Source organism: Saccostrea cucullata, unplaced genomic scaffold (assembly GCF_032062105.1).
Source record: "Saccostrea cucullata isolate Sc308-1 unplaced genomic scaffold, CSIRO_AGI_Scuc_v1 ctg9815, whole genome shotgun sequence".
NCBI lineage: Eukaryota > Metazoa > Mollusca > Bivalvia > Ostreida > Ostreidae > Saccostrea > Saccostrea cuccullata.
The window spans coordinates 1-24,128 of record NW_026924618.1 but is presented as its reverse complement, the minus strand read 5'-3'; the positions used below and the strand labels follow the sequence as shown (position 1 = coordinate 24,128).

At 35.3% G+C, this 24,128-nt stretch overlaps 1 protein-coding gene across 1 annotated transcript; it reads left to right on the top strand.

Moving 5' to 3' along the window:
- The first annotated feature begins 606 nt into the window (after window positions 1–606).
- LOC134266870 (uncharacterized) lies at window positions 607–2,380 on the top strand. The gene is made up of 3 exons (XM_062749075.1): window positions 607–1,286; window positions 1,386–1,578; window positions 1,704–2,380. The coding sequence occupies exons 1-3, from the start codon at window positions 777–779 to the stop codon at window positions 2,378–2,380; spliced, it is 1,380 nt and encodes a 459-aa protein (XP_062605059.1). The 5' UTR covers window positions 607–776.
- Window positions 2,381–24,128: the final 21,748 nt, after the last annotated feature.

Genomic DNA, 24,128 nt, shown 5'->3' with positions numbered 1-24,128 from the left:
TTTTTAATTTAGATTTGTAAATAATAATCTTGTCATTAATAAATTAAGATTGTAAAAAAAATCTAATTTTTAGTATCGGAAAACGGAAGCCCGTTGAGGTCAGTTCAGAGAAAGAAATATTTCTTATTGCGTTTAATCGCAATAATCATTGCGTTTAAATGCAAAGCACTTTGCGTTTAATCGCATAAGATTGCGTTTAAACGCAATAATTATTGCGATTAAATGCAATAATTATTGCAATTAAACGCAATAATATTTTTGCGTTTAATCGCTATAATGTTTGCGTTTAATCGCAATAATATTGCGATTAAACGCAATAATTTTTTGCATTTAAACGCAATAATCTTTGTATTGAAAAGCAATCATTTCTATTGATCTTTGAAAAATGCAATGGACCCACGCTGATATGTAGTAACCTATGAGGAGAATTGTGTATTATTAAGCTTTATAGAATCAGATTCTTCTGAACAAGCATTTTCTGAATGGCTAAATCATTGGTACTGGTTTAAAAGCCTGTACCTGTATAAAGGGCTTAAGGAAACAACTGATAAAATGTTTCGACTTATGTTATTATTATTTTTACTATGTAATTCAGTTAAATTGATTGGTTTCGTTTGTACCACGTGTTAAATTATATTATACCGATAAAGACTTGAGTTACTAAGAATAGAAAAGGGAAAATCCAAGATTTGTTTTACTGATTGCGATTAGTTCAAGATCGAAAATTTTAGCCAATGAAAATCGTTCTTTCATGTACGTTCCGAAACTAGCAGAAGATGAACGACACGAAAGAGCTCGCAAAAACTGAAAAGCGAAGATTCGCTTCTATTGACGATGAAGGCATCAAAAATTTGATGGAGAATGTTGAAGCACAAAATACCAAACGAGTTACTTCAACGTCAGTGAAATTGTTTCGGGAATACCTGTTAACGAAGGGGCAGGAGTTAGATTTCGAATCTTTCGACAATGAAAAACTTGACGAACTTTTATCCAAGTTTTACCTTGAGATGCGCAACAGGGATGGTGAGATGTATAAAAAGACAACACTGCTTTCGTATCGACAGGGCTTACAGAGACATTTAGAGAAAACGAGAAATGATATTGACATTTTGAAAGGAACTGATTTTAAGAAGTCGGCAAGGGCATTCAAGTGTATGACTAAAGAGCTAAAAAGACAGGGTCGCGCAGCTATAGATCACCATCCACCCATCTCAGACGAACATTTGGAGGTAATCTATGAACATTTAACCCAAAACTTGGAGGATGCCCAAATGTTGCAGTACAAGGTTGGTACTTTAGCCATTATGAATAAGAAATTGTAAATAATTAGGCCTATATGATATATCAAAGTTTTTGAGAGTGATATCGTGTCTTGTTTGTTTAAGGTCTTTTTGGACATAATGTTACATTTTGGCCGGCGAGGCAGAGAAAACCTTTCCTCCCTAACACGAAAGGACTTTGCAGTAATGAGAGGGGAAGGAAATCAGCTCTTCGTGTACAAAACAAAAGATGAAAAAACAAAGAACCATCAAGATGATTCTGAAAAATCATCTGATGGAAGGATGTACGAGATAAAAGGTAAATATTTGAAAAGTAAGGAAAGAAAAAATAATTTTATTTTTACTTTAATTATAATAATCACCCTACTTTTAATAAGATATTGGGTCAAAGCAGTTCTTAGAATTTATGTTGTATAATTTCAGATAGTGACCGATGTCCCGTACGAAGTTTTGTGAAATATCTTCGACGACTGTCTCCTCATTGCCCAAGATTGTTCCAACAGCCTCGAAGTGTTCCTAAAGACAATACCTACTACTGTAATATACCTGTGGGTCATAATGAACTTGGACAGTATATGAAAAGAATTTGTGTCAGTGCTGGAATAAATGTACTCTACACTAAACATTCATGTAGGGCAACAACTGTAAGTGTGTTAGATTCAGCAAATATCCCAAGTAGACATAAAATGTCAGTTACTGGTCATAAAGCAGAGAGTTCCCTTAAAACATATTCAGGGAAGACCAACGAGAACACCAAGAAAGTAATGTCACAGATAATCTCAGAGAAAATATCAGGAAGAAAGGCAACAGAAACAGTCACTAGTCCAAGCCCAATGCAAGATTACAGTTTATTGCCCCTATCAAATTCACAGGAAGAAGTTCTTATGAAAGATTTATTTGATGAATCGGATGGAATTGATGATATCCTACGTTCTATCGAATTTGAACAGAATGTCCAAGTACAGAAAACTCAGGTTAACACCACCTTGGTACAGCCACCTACCTTACAGTCAGCTAACATGCTTGTACCGATGCCAGGCCTGAGCCTTACCAACTGCACAAGTATTACCATAAACTATAACATTATGCAAAAACACTAACACAGAGTAAATGAGTTTTTGTGTTCAAAATTGTTGTTAGTTAATACAAAATGTTTGAATATATTTTAATGGTCCAAAAAATTGTTTTAGCCTTATTTTTGCCAAAGAAAATAATATAACAAATGTAGCCCTTTGATTCAGTCGATCCATAGATATATCGACTTCACAGAAAAGCATATCGACCTCGCACTTCGTGCTCGGTCGATATGCTTTTCTGTGAAGTCGATATATCTATGGATCGACCTCATCAAAGGGCTATATTTATATAATATTTATGTACATATATACATATTATGTATATGTATATTCACAACCTTTCCTTTGATCATATACGGTAAACACGAGAACACGAGAATTTATGAGATGGAATCATATGAAATCAAGAATAAATCAAATGAAAACAGATTGGCCGATGTGTTCTACCAAATTGATATGTCTATATTAATACCACTGAAACACTTCCGAGATACGTAGTTACCGTCGTTTTTGGTTCAGTAATTATAATATCTGTCACGTGATAATGCACCAATTGTTAGGCAAACGTCATCACAAAGTGAAAGTTGGCAGGCGCGCGCTTATGTGGTTTGAATGGCAAAAGAACGGACGCAGACATAGAAATCAGTGGATGACTCCAGTTAATATTGGTGCTCTGTACCTGGCTGTACTGCCGATGATCGGAAGAAATCTAACTTAGCTGCCTATCCATGGATGAAAGGTAAGACATATCATGTCTACCCCAAACCACATCGCAAAGAGGCAATCCTTCGCCCCGACACAGATAGGTAGAATATAACATTAGATCTAAATATTGCTGTTGTTTTTTTTAAATCAGTCTTTAGATGTTTTAATTTAAATTGATGACCAAATAATGCACCATGGGCACCTGGTATTTTGTCAGTAAGCTGCAAATAAACTTAAGTCTTATAAAGCCCCACATGAAAGATTAAAAACATGCAAAATATACACAATGTGTTTTTATATATTGAGGTCATTTGTGGAGTAGATTTTATATTTATGGCATTACTTGCAATTGAAAATACAGGGTGTTTGTCAACACAGAGACCTTTGATAGAATTTATAATATACATGCACACAAATATTTTAAATGAACCAGTGCCCATGGTACATGCACAGGTATCTGTGTATAAATCCTGTCACTCATATCAAACAGAATGAGAATATGAATGCAGTGTATAATTGTTGTTTGGAAAGTCATAGTTTACAGTGCATGTATAGGAACATAAAAAATGAATTTTGGTTTTTGATGTAGTAAACATTGAAACAAATATACATGTATAGTTTCTTTTTTTCCTTTTAGGCAGGTGGCTCAATAAGATTTTCCAGAAAGTAAAATATGATTCTGGAAGTGTTTACCTTATATTTCATTGATGGCTGTCCTGCCTGTCCAATCTAAAGGATGTCAATATAATACTGCAGATTGCCAATCTCTGGTTTCAACTTTGGTGTGTAATAATCTAATTTATGTACAAGGTAGGTACTAGATTTATTCGGAAACAATATAATTAAAATTAGATATTAGATCCACTCGCACACTCACTCAACCAGCATCTAACAACATTCTATTGAGGAGCACGTCAGAGGTCAAATTCTATCAACCATTCTAATTGTTGCTTGCAAAATCATTGGTTATTTGTTGAAGCAAATATAAGTCTAGGAATGTTCCGAATATGATCGCGTTCTGCATTACAGACATGAATCTCAATGGAATGTTGTTAAATGTTAGTGTAGCAAGTGTGCAAATGGATCTAACATCTAATTTTAATTAGGCCATTCCAAGTTTTTTCTCTGTTTAGTGTCCACCCATCTTTCAAAAACCTACCTACCTATTCGCAAAAAAAAAAACACACACACACAAGCCAAAACATAAAACACAGGCTCAAAAGTCATAAAAATGACGCCCTTCAAATGATTTGATCTAACTAAACTGCTTTAATAGATGAAATATCTATTCTTAAACAAAAATAATTGATTAAATGCTTAAAATACACCAATATAACTTACTGTATAGAATTATTTTAAGAAATTGACAAAAGTAAAAAATTTTGACGAAATTAATCAATTTCAGGACTCCTGATGTTGTGTGTTTTTTCTTAAATGGGGTGTCAAAAACCAAGGCGCACGCAGACATAGAAAAAACTTGGAATGGCCTTAGATTGATTCAGAAATTAAGTACATCAATTCACATGTTCAACCTACATGTAAGAAATGTTCTGTTGTGTTTATAGACCATAAAATTTGCAGGTTAAATTTTAATTTGATAAACAGTTTTGATGTTACCTTTCAGCATTAATTAATATTCGCTATGAGTATGTTGATTTTTTCAGAGTGTCACTGTACTTAACGATGGAAGTGTAATCCATTTGCCTGTACATAGCAAGTGCACAGACAGTACCGCCAAAGTGCAAGACTTCGCATTCATGTTGAGAGAGCCAATCAACGACTTAAGACCTTTTAATTTTATCGGATGTCATGCCTTTAACTTTGAAGTCAATCGGAAACCAAATCTTGGGTGTAACTGCTTTTCTCTGCAACAATGATTCTCCACTTGTAAAAAGAAAAAGTGAAAAAAAAATGTGCATTTTCCAGATGGGAACCATCTTTTCACCCTTGCATTTACCTTGTTTACTTGGATATAATTTCTATTGAATTTTTTTTAAAATCCATTCTTTGACTGCTGATAAGTTCTCTACATGTTCTATTTTCTAATGTAGTGTACAATATTTTGATCATGTTGATTATACATTACTTTAGAAAAATTGTGATGCAAGTTATGAAGTAAAACTAAATTAACAAATTTTATTACATCTGAAATTTTAAAAGTGGAAAAGAAAGACATTCAAATTTCAAAATACAACAAGTTATCATAATCTTGTTCATTTCTGTTCAAGCAAGTTATTTTTGATGTGGAGTTGTAAAGAAACATCAGAATGTGGGTTTGTAAAAAGAAGATCTTGAGTAAAAAATTATCAATTGATCATGTTATTCTCACTTCAAATCATATGCTGTCTGGCTATATCTGGAAATATGGTGACCAATAAAATATTATAGCAAGCTATTAATTTGTTTATCTAAATTCATAGATTGTATCAGAATGTGTACAGGATTATTGTTAAAATACAAGATGGAAAATTATCTGTTTTGTTGCTGTAAAACTCCCGAAAGTTATAATGAAATCCCTGTTATAAACATTAATGAATCATGTTTAAAAAAAAAACTTTAACATCTGCACTATGAAGGAAGTAAAACTTTAAGTCTCTGTGACCAGTATGTTTAACCTCGAAGCTCATCTTACTGTAGATGTATACTTTATAAATTTTGAATTTCTGAAGAAATATCAGAGAAGATGTACCGGTACATGTAATATAAAAAGTTGAAATATAAACCATACCAATTAAGAATTAAGCTATCTTGTGTATTTTAATGAATGCATGGTATGCTTGAAAGAAAAATGTATAAAACTTTTCAGGTAAAAAAAAATACTGAATTATCCTGTCTATGATGCATAGATTTATTCATCCTGTATGCTTTTTATTTTCTCTGTCATAGAAAAGTATTAATATAAAGTTACATTTCAAAGAAAAGTGTACACTTTTGTACAATGGAATTAAAAACATCACAATCAAATAATTAAAAACATCAGAATCAAATTAAATATATTTTTAAGGTAAGTAATCCTTGTTTGGTAAAACAAAATTGCACTAGGAAGGGAAAGAATACCTAAATTTGAAGTCACAGAAATATTCTTTATATTTGCTTCATGTAATCCTAGAATGTCCTCACTAGTATCTTCATAATCAGATGGTGGTTCAAGTGTCTGTAGTAAAAGTGAATTAGAGTTCTTGTACAAATCAAATAATTTTTTTTCAACTGACAATTCCGTGTTCATTCTGAATACTTTTACAAGGGTTGAATACAGTATGACACGGACCGTGTTGATCGTGTTCAGTTGTTGAGTTGGAGCTGTGAACCTGTACATTCTGAATTTTTTCAGGTCATGATGCAGAGTGTGGTTTATCCCATGAACATAAGACATCAGTTCCAACTAGTGTGTGTCTGTCTCTGTAATTAAAAAATAACGGTTTTTAAATTTATTAACATAAAGGAAATGAATATATTTCAAGAATTAAAATAATCTTCTACAGTTTAGTATTAGTGACCTTTTCTTTAAATATAAATGATTCTTACGCAACACAAGAGCATCCACCTGACTGTATTTGTCCATAATTAATGACTTTGGTGCTTTCGACGTGGTACGCTGAACAGTCAATAAAGTTGTTTTACCCCACATCAAGGATATTTCTGCCGATGAATGGTTGTCAGACTCAAAAACAATACCTGACATTGAGATTGGAGACGTTCTGGTTTGGCTACTCTGCGTAGGATGGGATTCCCCAGGTTTGAAATTGTACAAACATGACAAAAGGTACAAACTGTTTACAAGCTCTCGTGTTGATATTGTCAAAATTCACCATTTCGCAAATGCAGCATGATTCTATGTTTAGTATCAGACAGTTCCAGAGACGAGACAACAAGCAGCACCCTAGGCCTACACTGTACCTGACATGGATTCTTCACTAATTCTTGTCAGTGAACTGGTCAGCTGGTAAAGGTTGTTTACTTCTTGATTATCTGAATTAACTTCTACCGCCAATTTACATGATTTAATAAGATGTCTCTTTCGGTAGATGGAACATGTAATACCATTCGTTGATAAAAAAAAATGCTTTATACCAGGTACTTGCCAGGAATCGAAATCGTTAAGCGATGTCAATGCCATTTTTCTGTAAACCGGAAGTGAGTATGCCTAACAATTGACACAAACAAAGCATACAACCCAGATCGGATACGTATCTCGGAAGTTCCGTATTAGCTGTGATACCTAAGGAATTGATTAATGGCTGCGTTAACAGTGTTGGGCTCTAACACCTTTAAGAAACTTGGTTTTTAGGATGCCATTGTTAAACTTAAAATCTCACAAACTGCAACATTTTCAAAAAGACACAAAACCAAACGGCTCTTCTTTAAAGAATCGGACCGTAGTATTTATTATAATCTTTGCATTTAAATACAAAAAATTATTGCGATTAAACACAAAAAATTATTGCGATTAAACACCAAAAAATATTGCGATTAAATGCAAAAAATCATTGCGATTAAACGCAAAACTTATTGCGTTTAATCGCAAAAGTATTGCGTTTAAACGCAAAAATTATTGCGTTTAAACGCATTATTGCGATTAAACGCAAAAATATTATTGCGTTTAAACGCAAAAGATTGCGTTTAAACGCAAAAGATTGCGATTAAACGCAAAGTACTTTGCGTTTAAACGCAATGATTATTGCAATTAATCGCAATGTTTTGCGTTTAAACGCAATAATTATTGCGATTAAAGGCAAAGTTTTGCGATTAAACGCAAAAATGCGTTTAAATGCAATAAAAAACATTTCTTTCTCTTAACTGGCCTCAACGGGCTTCCGTATGGGAAAGATAATCACAATAAAAATTTTACCTTAATAGGCGATTTTTTTTTTTCAAAATTAAAATTTGCTTATTAAACTAACATATCTTTTATGCGCAATGTCAGATGTTATCTAAATGTGAAATGACGTCTTTCATACAGATCTTTGGGTCCGTTGTTTTTTCTTATTAAACTGACTCTGGATATTCTCGGTCACCTAATCAAGACAAAGGGTTGTCGGCGAGTTCACCTGATAATTACGGTAACCTTACCTTCTGTGCTTCCAGGGATAAACCCTTGCCCTGATTAAATCTTGTCTTGTTTTGTTAGAATTTGAAATTGACCGTTTCTAGATTCCCATTTCATATTTATAACTCATGGTAAACGTAATTGTAAAAAAGGAATATTTCCAGTCGTCTGTAATTGCAAGTACAATGTAGTTGTGAAAAAGCTAAAGTTCAGAGAAAATAATTGTTTTAAAAATATTTTTCTCACATTTTATTCACAATCAAAAATATTCAATTCGTTTAAAAAGATGAAAAATTATTCGAAGTATTTTACAATGTACATTTTGTACATATAATATCAAAAATATTAGTACATGCTCTCACACGTTTTTATGTACATACAACATTTTTAGTCAAAGAAATGGTTTAACAATAAACTTTTTCATGCGGTACTACATTAGGATTCTCGAATCCTTTATAAAAGGCATTTTAGGGAGAGTTTAATTCTTATTCTACATACCCAAAAGCGATATTTTGGCTGCTATAAATGTGAAGAAGATTATCAAAGTCTTTTCCATAGTTTCTGATAATCCAGTTTTACTTCCTCCAGATCGACAACATGCTGAATCCCCACAACATTCTGGGATGCAGTTGCTTCCAATCCAATCGCATTTTTCTGTAACAGTCTGACAGCAATCTTCTGGACAATTGTTTACAGTCTCCCCAGAATCGCATACTTTATTAAAGCAGGTGTCCGGCACATCGGAAACGGATCGCTTTTTACTTTGACTGTACTGCTTCCTGCACCTTCTTTTGAAGCACCACGTGAATGCCCACCAGAACCCCGGTATTGTGTTTAACGAATTTCTACACTTTCTACTTACACTTTCTTGTCCCGAACATCCCCCGCAACTAAATGTTGTCTTTAGTTTACCATTTCCCTTTGAATTGTCCTCTCCACATGTGTCACAATAATTTCCGGTTGATGCAGTGTGATATGTTGTTCCATCGCAAGAGGTATCACCATTGCAGTTATTGCAACAAATGTAAAAATGAAGACCAGAAGTTCCACCCCAGTGGAAAGAATTACATTTCCCTGCTTGTGGCTGATCACCAGTTCTTCTCTTATATCGCACCAGAGGAAATTCAGATAAGACAGAGGGAATAAGTAAAACTAACAGAAAAGTATAGCGTATCATTTTGGGGTAGGAATACACTATACTTCGTCGACTAGTCTTGTCTAAATGTATGTGGCAAAGTTAAATGTCACGAAAGAAATACACATAGGTTCTGAAATGGTTCATTGCTCTCTGCTTAAACGAGAGAAATACAAGGGCTGTTCAATAAATAATGTCCTAAATTCTATGACATGCAACACAGATATCACATGACATAAAGCCTGACTTTCTCTCATGATTGAATCTTTAATGACTTGATATCAGTTGATGTGACCCCTTTTCATCTCATATTTTCATTGTGAGATGCTGGAAAACAAGGGCTATTCGAGACACTGCATTAAAAATGAATGGTAAAGAATCAGTAAACCAGAGTGAAATTAAAAGCTTCATTTAGGATGCTGTAAAACTTGATAAGAATCCAAAAGAAATACTCACTGAAATTTGAAAAATTTACAGCAACCAATGTCTGTTTTATAGACACATAAGCAGGTGGATTTCAATGAACAATAATGATATAATGTGCATCAAAAGGTAACGTCTTTGGCGACAAAGACTTAAAACAACCATTGTTGTGTTTTCCAAAATTCAACACATTATCACTTATGATGTTTGATTGATTTTAAAACACAGAAAATTTAATAGGCGTCAAATATGGGGGTAGTTCACACTATTTTAAAGAAACATTTGACAGTAAAAAAAAAAAAGCTAAGTACTCAATGGTCACCTAATGTTTTGAAAAATGAGTGAAAACGACAGCATGTAAAATATCTAAACAATTTTAAAAAATCAAATATTGTAGTAATCTTAGTTTGTCTGAAATTCAAACAGATAATATAATGAAACTTAAATCCATTACTTTATTACCCTCAAAACATTTTTACAATACGATGCACTTGACGAAAACAGCAAAGGCCTGAAAAGAGCGAAGAATTAAAAGAGGACAAAGACAGATTTATAAGCCATTTTCTTAAATATTAGTGATCTTGTTCAAATTCTTATTCGGGAAGGCAGTTCAATTTCTGGAGAGTCTAGAAAGCAATATTTTTGCCAAAAAATCGAAAGATTTATGAGAAGAGGGAATTAGAATCCGGAATCCGCTACATAAAACTTCTTCATGACAGCGTCCAAACCCACACGCTATAAAGAGTAAAGGAGTGAAGCAAAACTGTAATCAAGATCAAATTATCCCTGCGTTTCTCGGTAGTTGCACTGACTTCCGGTTTCTTTCTTTTTGTTCCATTCGGTTCTCCGCAGGTCATTTGACGTGAAGTAGGTATAAATACAGAGACAGTCGGGTTGATGTAGTTAGTCTGTCACTGACGGCTGTGTAGAAGATACGTCTACAGAAGAGTCAAACGTGGTAGGTACTGAAAGGGATACCTTATTAAATCTTACGTGTCTGAATAGACTTTCGAGACTTTGGTTGGTAATATATACATTTATATATAGTACCTTCATACACTGGTTTGACTGCATTTAAGAAGCGGATGCGCTTCAGTACTTGAAAGGCGCGCGCTCCCGAGAAACGAAGGGTATATTGTACATATTTCTAATTTAAATTTGTGATTGAGAAAATTGATTAAATCTTTAATTGTTCAGACAGAACATCCGAATCCCACAAAAAAACCCGAAAACGTTACGTAAATTTGGTGGCAGCGCGGAGGGATTCGGCAGATAATTACAGTCATCAATATTGTAAATTAACAAGGTTTTAATTGTGTTATATTTGCCTTGTAAATAATGAGCGCGATGGAGGAAATGATCAACGAAGAGATATCCTTTCTTGAAAGGAGTTGTGAGAGATTGCCTCTTGAAATAGAACAGCAATCACATCCGTTGAAACAAGTAGACCAATGCGCGATTCTGGAATTGCGTCATTGACTGGTGAACGTGCACAAGGAAATCAGCCTACTGGAGAAGCGCTAGATGGTGTGACAATGAGGAGAAAAACAGCTTAACGAAATTTAACTTCTGAACCAAATGCATCAAATTCGACAAGGGATTATGTTGCGAGTCCCACAGCCGAAATGGAAAACGCCGAGCATTTTGTCAAATGTGTATCCGCACCCAGTCCATATGTTGAGTGAGACTCTGGCGCATTCTCCTTTTCACGTTCAATTGGAAACGCCATCGCAAGGACAGTATCAAAATAGGCCCCCAGTGCTAACGAGAGATGCGGAATTATATCATGAGGGTCAGGTACACAACAAGTATGAGACTCCAAGATCTTCATTAATTGCACGGTTTTCAGAAACTGCTTTAGAGCATTATGCAAAGCCACCGATTCCAATGAATCGTACATCCGCGGATGCGCTGCATCAAATACCAGCAGATTCGCTACATCAGACATCTGCGGATGCGTGGCATCAAACACCCGCAGATGCGCTGCATCTAACACCTGCGAACGACCAGAGTCGACGCGGAAATTCCGGAAATGGGGTAAACCAAAGGATAGATAGCATATTTTCCCGACAGATAGGAGACGTCGTTGGAAAAGAGAAAGAAGACCAAAGAGAAAAAGCTACAGCCAAGTGTAACCTTTGATGGGACCCATTCTTGGCTAGATTATAAATCCCACTTTGATACGTGTGCGGCTATCAACAATTGGAGTTCTAAGGAAAAGGGGTTGAATTTAGCAGTGTCACTGCTAGGGGCTGCACAAGGGATATTAGGAAGTGTTTCGCCAGAAACGGGACAACAATATGACCTCTTAGTGAAGGCGCTTGAAGAGAGATTTGCTCCACCTAATCAAAGGGAGTTGTACCGTGCGCAACTCAAAGAAAGGCGTCAACGGGCATCAGAAACATTATCTGAGCTAGGCCAAGCTGTGCGCCAATTAACCTATTTGGCATATCCATCTGCACCAGCAGAAGCAAGAGAAACTCTTGGTAAAGAGGCTTTCATTGATGGGTTGATAGATTCTGATATGAGACTACGCATTAAATAGAGTCGACCACAGAATCTAAATGAAGCAATTCACCTGGCAGTAGAACTTGATGCCTACTATAAGATCGAGAAAAGAAGTCATATGCGCGCTATTGAAAGTCAGGGACAAGCACCAGCTCAAGCTTCGGAGTCTGGAGATTTAAAAGCGCTGATGCAGAGTATGAAGAATAAAAGAGATAATATGGAGAGGCAGATTAAGACAAATGCAAGATTTCGCAAAGATTCTTTTCAGAGGAAAAGCAAGCGTAATAGGGTAAAATGTTACTACTGCTCAGAGGAAGGACACATTCGGAAGAATTGCCCAAAGTTGAAGAACAGGGCTCAAGACAAAGAAAAGGATAGGCAGCGACATGAATCAAAGTCAGATGGCCGAAGCGCATGTCAAGTTCGCAGTAGACGTAAAAGGAGGGGGAAATCTAAAAACAATGGTAATGTTGGTGCAAACAATTTGTGTGAGGAAGCAGGTATCTTTCTTCAGGGAAATGTAAATGGAAGTAGTGCAAAACTTTTGATTGACACTGAAACATCTCTCACTCTTATTTCGAAGAGATTGTTTGATACATTAAGGGCGGAAAGACCTGAGCTTAAGGAGAACGCATAGCGAATATCCAATGCTAGTGGTTCTGTTCTGACCCACTATGGTAAAGCAACATTTTCTCTCAAGATTGGTAAGACAAATAGAACTATTGATGCAGTTGTTGCAGATATTTCTGTGGACTGAATCAACTATGGAGGTGCGGATTACTTAGTAGAATCAGAACGAAAATTTATTGAGACAGGGCGTGCGCTAGTAGGACGCACTCTCGTTAAAGGTAGCGATAAGATACCAGTTTGCTTCATGAATGTCACGGATTATATGCAACATATTTTTCGAAGAACTCTATTTGGAAAAATTACAGCAGTTGAGGAGAGACCAAAATCGCCATCTTATCCTCAGGATCTAACCAAAGAGCTGAGATAAGATCTGAAAGGTTTGTTAGACAGATGTAAAGACAACCTATTACCCGAGCAAGTGACAAAAGTTGAGGACTTTCTTCGAAAAAATCAGTTTTTGTTAGCAACTTCTAATTATGACTTAGGACAGACCAATGTTGTGCGCCGTAAGATAAACACGGAGCAGGCTAAGCAACCTATTAAGCAAGGTCCTAGGTGAATTCCGATTCATCGTACTCATGAAGTAGGTGCACAGGTAAAGGAAATGCTCGAAAAGGAATAATTGAACCTTCAAACAGTCCCTGGGTATCGCAGTAGTTCTTGTACGCAAGAAAGACGGCACAATGCGCTTTTGTGTCGACCAAATGAGGTGACCACAACGGACGCTTATCCTCTTCCAAAAATTGATGAGGCTTTTGACCATTTGTCAGGACATGAGATGTTTTCTACGCTCAATCTTAACAGTGATTACTGGCAGGTTAGTATGGAGGAGAGCGACAAGCCGAAGACTGCATTTGTAACATGACAAGGGTTATTCCAATTCAAGGTAATGCCCTTTGGCTTATGCTGTGCACCTGCAACGTTTGAGAGACTTATGGAAACCGTTCTTGCAGGACTCCAGTGGGATAAGTGTTTAGTATACCTTGATGACATTATTGTTGTTGGCAAATTATTTGATGATATGCTTGAAAACCTGCAACATATTTTTGAGCGATTGCATCAGGTCGGCCTAAAGTTAAAGGCAAGGAAATGCAATTTATTTGCTACCAAGGTATCCTATCTTGGACACATCATTTCCAAAGACGGAATTGCCACCGATCCAGAGAAAGTGAAAGCAGTAGCTGAGTGGCCAATTCCAAGTACTGTGAATGAATTAAAATCTTTTCTACGTCTTTGCAGTTATTACCGGCGCTTTATAAAGAATTTTGCATCAGTTACAAAACCATTGCATCGACTAACCGAAAAAGGAAGGAAGTTTCTGTGGAGTAAAGAAGCACAAGAAGCATTCGAAATGCTGCGCAACAAACTGATAACTGCGCCAGTATTAGCTCTACCAGATGTAACAAAGCCATTTATTTTGGATACCTACGCTAGCAACGAAGCGATCGGTGCGGTATTATCTCAAAATATTGATGGCAAAGAACGTGTTATAGCATATGCTAGCCGTACATTGTCCAAGTCAGAGAGAAGGTATTGTGTGACACGGAAAGAACTTTTGTCCGTCGTCCATTTTATTAAGCATTACCGCCACTATCTCTATGTAAACAGTTTTTTATTAGGACGAACCACGGGTCATTGAGATGGCTATTAAGGTTCAAAAACCCAGAGGGCCAGTTGGGTAGGGTGCTGGAAGTAATCAGCACCTATGATATGAAAATAGAACACAGACCAGGTAAAAAGCAGGGTAATGCGGACGCGCTGAGCAGAATACCTTGCGCTCAGTGTGGGTTTGATGCTTCATCATTGGAAAATGTTGAGAATGAACCGAAAGTTGAACCAGCCGTACGAATTTTACAGCCATCAGAGGTAAAAAGTGACGACATGGATTATAGTCTGCAAGAGGCTCAGGAGCAGTGTAGGGACATTAAGCTTGTAAAAATATGGGTTGAGAAAGGTGAACGACGACCAAGTTTTAGCGATATGTCAATGCAAGGTTACGTAGTGAAGTCTTTTTGAATCAGTTTTCTAGACTTACTATAGAGAATGGATTGCTAATGCGCAAGTGGACTATGCTTCGTCCCAATAAAGAGGTATATCAAGCTATCATACCTGACCAAGAGTGCAGAAGCGTCTTGGAAATGTATCATGATAATCAGACGTCAGGACACTTCGGGGTGAACAAAACGATAGCTAAGATACGACAGAGATATTACTGGCCTGGATTACAAAAAGACGTCTATCAGTATGTTACAGGTTGTGACAAGTGTACGAGACGTAAAAATCCAAATCCTAAACATAGGGCCCCGATGTAGATAACCGGATTAGGTATGCCAATGGAAAGAATTGCCACAGATATACAGTGTGAACTACCTGAAACTGATAGAGGAAATCGCCACATTTTAATTGTTTCAGACTATTTCACCAAGTGGACAGAGGCATTCGCTCTGCCAAGTATGGAAGCTGAGGCAATTAAACGCACTTTGGTGGAACAGGTATTTGTCAGATTTGGTATCCCCTTCACCATTCATTCGGACTAAGGTCGACAATATGAGAGCAAGCTCTTCCAAGAGATGTGTCGGTTACTTGGGATTAAAAAGACCCGTACAACACCCTATCACCCGAAGTCAGACGGGATGGTGGAGCGTTTTAACTGCACATTGCTCTCTATGTTAAGCACTTACGTACAGGAAAATCAACGTGACTGGGATTTGCATCTTCCGTATATACTTATGGCATATCGTTCTACAGAACATGACACCACTAATTTCTCGCCAAACATGCTAATGCTGGGACGAGAAGCGACAACCCCATTAGAGTTGATGTATGAAATGCCTCAAGATATTAAGGATATTCCAACCAGTCAATGGGTTTGGGTGTTGCGTGAACGATTAGAGTCAGCTCATAAGTTGGTCAGAGAAAACATGCAAGGTGAAATACAGCGCCAGAAAGGGTACCATGATACCAAACTAGCATGGTCATCCTTTAGTCCCAGAGAAAGAGTTTATGTAGTTTTCCCTACCGGAAAGAGCGGTTGTTCTCCGAAGTTAACATCGTTTTGGAGAGGGCCTTTCCTAATTGAAGACAAATTGTCAGATGTTTTATATAAGTTTGCATGCGGAACAAAAGGCAAAAGCACTATCATTCACTGTGATCGCTTGCGGAAGTGTAAGTCACAGATACTTCAAAGGGAGAATGATATCAATAATTCCGAGAGTCAAAACAATGCAGATGAAACTCAAGAGTGTCTTGTAGAAGAAAATGAAGATCGGTATGAAATTGCTGAAAACCCTAGCAGTTGTGCTTCAGATAGGCCAAGGCGCATTAGAAATGCAACCGCGTGGCATGACGACTTCATTGTTGAATACAAATTATAAGCTGTCAGTACAACTATAGATCAGTGTAGCGCAATTTCATTATGTGTTTAGTTTTTAAAATATTTTATACTCAGGGTTTTGTTCTTGTGATTTTGCAGATCATGGCAAACACCAAGACCACTAAGAGAAAAGAGGGTCACCTTTGTCCTATGTGTTCTCAGAGAATCAGTGAAGAATCAGAGTGGGAGAAACATGTACTGGAGTGTGGGAGAAAGCGCAGACAGAAACAGTTTGAATGCAGTCATTGCGACTATGCTACGAATAAGATGGGCGACATGGTCTGACATTGTAGAACTCGACATGGTAGATTCGCTCATGTTGACAGCCAGAGTGATTGGGAGCAGTTGGATCCCGGAAATCTCTCAGATGTTGTTGGTAAAGCAAAGGCGGCTGGGACTTCCCTTCCCTCTTCCGAAGTGACACAGAGGAAACCAACCAGACCGGCTCCTTTATGCACTCCGAAAGTCAAGAGCTTATTGAGCAAGCGTTCTTTAATTCCTGTTGCTCCTGCTACATTCCAGCATCCCATGAAGACTGTGAAAGAACATGCAGTTCTTTTGGCAACAGTATCAGCTGCTTCGTCGACTGATGTCCAGGATTCCATCCGTTCAGTTGGTGTCGACAAATGTAAACAGACTCTTTCCTCAGAACAGATAACAGAGGTCACTCAGACCGAAGTGACCAAGAGAAGACGCCTGGATCGGTGTCAGGAAACATATCAAAAGGACGGAAAAACTGTAGTAGAGACCCATGAGGAAGAACTCTGGTTTTAGTGGTCAAAACTGTAGATATGGCAAATAAAATTGTAAATCTAAGCAGAGAGCTTAGTATGTTCAAATGCTTATGGGACATGCACATAGTTAGTCAGGAAGACTATTGCATGGTGTAAATATTAATGAACATTTGTAATATTGTACACCTTTAATTTTTCTTTATTTAGGAATGCGAGACGCATTTCCTGGAGGCGTGGGTAGTGAAGCAAAACTGTAATCAAGATCAAATTATCCCTTCGTTTCTTGGTAGTTGCACTGACTTCCGGTTTCTTAGTTCCCTTCGGTTCTCCGCAGGTCATGTGACCTGAAGTAGGTATAAATACAGAGACAGTCGGGTTGATGTAGTTAGTCTGTCACTGACGGCTGTGTAGAAGATACGTCTACAGAAGAGTCAAACGTGGTAGGTACTGAAAGGGATACCTTATTAAGTCTTACGTGTCTGAAATAGACTTTCGAGACTTTGGTTGGTAATAAATATTTATATATAGTACCTTCATACACTGGTTTGACTGCATTTAAGAAGCGGATGCACTTCAGTCCTGGAAAGGCGCGCGCTCCCGAGAAACGAAGGGTATATTGTACATATATCATTTAAATTTGTGATTGAGAAAATTGATTAAATATTAAATTGTTCAGATAGAACAGCCGAATCCCACAAAAGAACCCGAAAACGTTACAGGAGTTTGGGGGATAATATTTTGTCACAAAATAAAATTCGCCAGATCTGTCTCCCTTTGACTTGGTCTATTTTCCAAACTTCAAAAAACTTTCAGAAAGAAGAAACAGGTCCATGAAATCATAGGATCTTCCATAATTCTGTATACGAAGGGCCATACCAAAAAATGAGTTCTAAAAACAATCAGAAATAGGATAAAAATGTTACGGACATCTGTTTTAATTCAAGTAGAATATATAAGTTAAATCGTTCAGACTAAATTATTGAAAAGCGTCTTTTGCTTCTTTCCGAGCACCGAGAACATTATTTATTGAACAGCCCTCGTATGAAAACATTTAAATGTCAGTCTACAAAGCATTCATTTCTGCATTTTGATCATAAACTTAGACCTGTCATTGCAAGTTTCATTTTGTAGGTATGTACTTCCGTAACTTTGCATTTGTAGGCATTGTGATTGATCTATTTTGTTATTGAATAACCAACATATACGGATGTAGTTAGAAAAGTTCGCGGATAAGTTTTGATCTGAGTGCTGCTTTATACACATAAACCAAGAATACCCAACAGTTAGAAACTACAGTCAAACTTGTTTTAGAGGTTTGGAGTTTGACCACCTGATAGGTGACCTCTAAGTCCACCCCCCCCCCCTCCCCTCCCAAAAAAAACAAGTCAATCAACAACTGGGGAATCACTAACCTAAATTTAAAAAAATATATAGTAGTAAGATTACTGATGAAAAAAGTATTGATTATCAAAAAATTTTTCAGGCTTTACAGTTTTTTGCAGATCATTTTGAAATAGAGGACATGGAATCGGAAATGGAATTTTCAAATATATCTCTCATAGAAACGTTACATCATTTCAATTTTTATATGAACTATTGGTTTTATACCATAAATGAAAATTTAAAGACTGTAAATATGACATCTGTTTAATATCCCTGAGGATTTTCCGATGGGCACTGAATGAACTCCTTGAGTCTATGTCCCTTATAGACTCAAAGGAGTGACGCCTTTTTATACTGGACTCCTCGTCTGTCAGTTTCATATCGTTATTCTTTTTACTCATGAATGAATAGGTACCGAACAACAAGTCTCCTCGCGGACAGATTTTCTATCAGCAGAGATACATGTTTGATGGTCAAAATGAACTATGTATATAAACATAAAGATATCAAGCTCAAAGGTCAGTAAACAATACAAAATTGGAGCAGAGCAAACACGTACCTCCATAAAATTAGGTGCAACGGAGGAATGAGCATCTTCTGCCGAATAAACTAAGAAATTAATTAGATATGTCATTCATCAAAGAATATTGTTTTTTTTAGTGAATTAGATTTGAAAGAACACATCTACGTATAAACACATTCTCAAATGAGATTTTTTATTGCCAAACAAGTGGATGAATCAAGAATATCAACAATCTCCTGAAAGTCAGCATTTCGTAAGTTCTATGGCCAATACAATCACCTTGTCAGCAAAAACAATTCATCATTGAGTAAAATGCTGACTGACGTTTTTGATACTAATTGTTAGGCCATAATTTACAAGCTAAATGGTCGACGGATTTTTCCCATTATTTTCCGATCATGGCAAGGAGCACACTGTGGTTGTGACTGGTAGGCAGGGGATGTTACTCCTCCGTGGCACCTGATCCAATCTCTGATGTTGTGGAGTTCCGTGTTTGCCCTGCTCCAATTTTGCGTTGTTTAATGGATTTTTGGGTATTTGAAGTCATGATGCATGTATAAAATGACTCGAATCAATTAGACATTTAGATATAGGACCTGTCCTGAGTAGAGAGGGTAAAGGGTCCATACCAAATCAATTTCTCCAACGTCAAAAGGTGCAGTTGGTGTAGGATATAAAGAAACACCAGATTAAGTAGGCAAAAATAAGGGAAAAGAAACGCAGGGTAAACTTTTGAAGTGATTTAATGTAACTTAAGTTACCGAAAGCATATTTGATTATGACTTACAGTTCACGAGTTATTGAAATTCATATAACGATGATGAAATTAAATCAAATATCAACTTTGAGAGTTATTCTTTCTGGCTGAGGAACGGATATTCTAAGACAATGATAGTATTACATATTTCAAATCAAAATCCGTAATACGATAGAATTTTGTCATTGCTGTAGAATTTTTTTAGAAGGAAATTTATGATAACATTGATAATAAAAATCGTAGTTTATACAATAAATCTGCCACTCCTAACAGTAGTTTTATTCATTTTCATTTACTTATAAAACATGAAAATCTAAACTGTAACTTATCAAAATTTGTTGTCTACGGAATAGAATGTTCCATTTGAGGGCTAATTCATATTGATGAAACCAAGGGTTCACTAAAAATATATATCGGTGCATATAAAATATTTAAATTTACAACAGAGGGTTTATTGATTTAAATTCTTGTCTTTTATAGTTGTTAATGAAATGGCATGTTGCTTCAAGAACATACCGGTAATTAATACGAGAATATGAGTCTATTCTGTGTGTTTTACTTTTAGGTGGAATGTGAAAGACCTTTTTACCAATGCTTATGTGTGACTTTTAGAGATAGATTATGAACATGATAATGAAAACACCTGGGTGACGTCACTATACAATCAAACTTCTCTACAATCTAAATAAACAGTTCTAATCATTCAATGAAATTTGGAAAATTTAAAGAGAATATTTTCCAATATCCTCATTTTTAAGTTCCATTATTGAATTCACTCGTTTTTGGAGACAGCGAGTAGAATTAAGAATACTGAATTTTTAGGAAAATGATCAGTTTCTCCATTTTGAAAGACCTTTTTATAGTACACAATTGACAATTAAATGTGTTATGTGTGAAATAATCTTTTGAATTCATAGCAAAGTGGGACAAATAGCATATATGAACATCCGATAGGAATTTTATAAAATTGACACTTTTTATAATATCTGAAAATGACATGCCGCTTTTGATGTTCTTTTCTAACGATCAATTTGGATACAATAAAAATATCAAATAATTTCTCTCCTTAAATTTTCTATACACTTTTTATTAGTGCAGAAGTAAATATATTACAGTTTAAAACTTTTTCATCAAACTTTTTTAAAACACTCTGTCATTTTGAAAATTTTAAATGATCGAAAATTTAAAGAGAAGAAGATCCGGAGGAACTTGAAAAAATACTTGTCATTCAATTCCTTTCAAATTTTGTATATTTCTAATAAAGCATATTCCACATATATTTAAGCAGTTATATCATTGGGTTTTCCCACCTTATCCTAGAAATACCAAGCCCTACAGATCCAAGGGATTTTAATTCCTCATGATCCTGGGCCCATTGCTCTGTTCAGTGAATCAATCAAACAACACGTTTGTCCCACAAACTTTAATTTATCAACAAAGAAACTGATGCAGTAAACAATAATAAAAATCTTAGTCAGAAAAAGCCCGGTTGTGTATTTCACCATATGTATATCCAATGGAGATTGGCAGTCTTTCCATTTTTTTATTTCGAAAATATCTCCATTCTTTAAACATAACATAATATTTTACAGTGATATGCGCTTCTTCGCCCTATCATTACCGATGGCGTGAATAAAGTTCATAATGAGGACCTTTAAATATTTATTTTAAAAGGTCTAAAATTAAGGGAACCTCGATCTTTCAGCTTTCAAAATTTCATAACTTTCATAAATTCTGTGGAAAATTACACCCAACGATGGACCAGACATTGAAAAGAATATTTTTGACTCAAAATTAATAAAAGGTGTTAAAAGTATGTATAAATCACGAATTAAAAGGCTAAGGGGCAATACGACAACCATCTCTTCCTCTGTCATTCATAAATAAGTCCGAAGCGATAAAAAATTATAGATATTTCTATATGCATCGGTCCCAGCCGATAAAGTAGTGTTTATAAGGCAAACTATTGTTATTGTATGTAAGATGGACTTTGATTTAATTCTGTATATACTAATTCATCTTTTCAAAATTTTCTTTTCTTTCTTTTATTGTCTAGAAAAGAAAAACGATGATACAACTCTATACCACTCTCCTTTCCGCGAACAGGTGGGAAACAACAACGAATATTCTACTTAATACATATATATTCCATGGTCCAGTATGGTTTTTGATGCGGATACCAGGTTATTTCCTCGTTTCTATCACACGGAAACTACTACGCTCCGATTCCATAAGGTTTTGTAAACCACAGGACCAATATAACATTCTTGGAATTAGCTCTGGTAAAGAAATACTATACTTAACAATAACATTTTTTAACATTACTCTTTCTTTTCAATGGAAAAACATTCGGTCATTAACTATAGACAGATAAAGTTTCCTAAAGTTTAATGCGATATCAGTGTCTAGCAATTCATCAGAAAAGAAAAAGGAAGAGATTCTGCGTAATAAGATATATCAAGGGTATTGGTCATTGGACACAATTATAAACATCTGAATTAGTGTCAATATTAAAAGAAATGCTTTCTGTATTAAGAAAGTAAAACCAGTTCTTCAACATCCCCCAATCATTCAATTTCAACTGGTACATGGTTATTTACTTATACAACATTTAGATGGTTAACATGTTTTATAAATTATAAAATGAAATACTAGTACTTAGTACAGATTTTTAATTTTATTATCATTATTTTTTTGTGAAGGTAGGATACTTATAATACTAATTTTGCATATAGTCATTTTGCATGTGCATATTTTTCTGACATAGGTGTCGATGAAATCAGATTTAATTTTACATAGTTATATAATACACCGTAGTTCTATATGATAAAAAAGGCCATATTTCAAAATCATTTTAGACTGGATGCATTTTGCCAATATCAGATAATCAATATGTATCCGTGCCAAAAAATATTAAGGATTTAAATTTCAAAACGTATTTGTGATTCAATCGCCGTGTCATTTTATAAGATAATAGAATAAATCACGAGACTAAGACTCAGGAATATCTTTTGTGATTCTCTCAGGGGGATATATTCAGAAACATGGCTTCCTTGTTGTTCACCTTGGAAAAATTGTGTTTTTTCGTTATATGTCTTTGTGAGTACATTACTATCTCTCTTTTTTATTATTTACACAAAAAATTATACATATTTATTAAACTGTTTGGTAAATAATCTTCGTTCCTATTGATAAGAAATGATTCTAGATGATTTGTTATATTCGAAATGTAATTTGGTAATGTCAACAGCTCGTAAATGAAATACATTATCTTTTAACACTTATTACACAGTTAAACTTGATTTTTTTTTTCTTCATATTTACAAAGAGGAAAATATAATACTATAATATAATTTAATATAATTACAATTTATGAACTTAAAGAAAAAATTGAATGTGAGTCTGTAGATAAAGTTTATTCAATCTTAGCTTAAAGCATTTATCTTTGACATAAATTATTTGATGAAAAAATTTTCCGCTCATACATAGAATACGCTTCAACGAGTAAAATTCATATGGCGTCGTGGTTGTTCAACCATGCCATCATGTGAAGTCAAAAAGAGGTGGTATTCATTTATTTGTCAATTAATTATTCAGTATAATTTTCTTAAGAGCCTATGAGACTAAGAATTATAGATATTCTCTAACTACCCCTGCATAATATTTACATTTCCAATGTCTTTGTCCGAGATAAAATTACACAAATAGTTAATGTACTTTATTTCTACAAAAATAAAGTTCATCGATAGGCGCAGTTTAAAACAAAAATCATGTGCAGGGCGGGACAAATAGAGTTGGGCTTGAAGTACGTGGATTAACGGAATGAAGAACATGTGAATATAAGGAATAACTGTCAGATTTTTTCATTTCATGACGATGATCAGTCGATTGGCTTGCCTGTTCGGCGTTTATGCAAATTATCACGCCAGCCAATCGATTGATCTTAAATACAATTACAAAGGTGATGTTAATACCACTCTAGTTTCGTCAGACAAATATTTACATCCGCTGAATATTTTTTTACTTTATTTCTTATGAATACCATTGCCATAAATCAGTGCATACACGACACTAAGCAAGTCAGGTGCAGATATTTCTTGAACAATGAGTTAGGCATAAAGTCAGGCATAAAATGACATATTCATCAATAATACAATATTTATCAACATATTTAATGTTACTTCGAATGTTTTCTTCATACAGATGTAAATATAAACAATAAAATGCCTGTCTTTGTTTTTAGTACGGGAATTAACGTCTCAGATATTGCAGTAAAAATGCATAAACACTTATGCAGGTTTTGCAACAGCTGGGAAACTTCTGAAGTTAACCGCTATATCTACTGTCATTTTAAATCAACTCGTACTACAAATCTATGTGACGTATTCCTCATGCACCTTTTGTGCGCCTTTGTCGATTATTATCAATGCATTGAAATACCAATCTGGTTTAACATTTAGAAATTGGGTTGAATAATATGTTCTTGGTACTGTCCAGAATAGCAAGAAGTAAAAAGGCTATAATACGAAAGATGGAGAACAGTTATTTACCTCT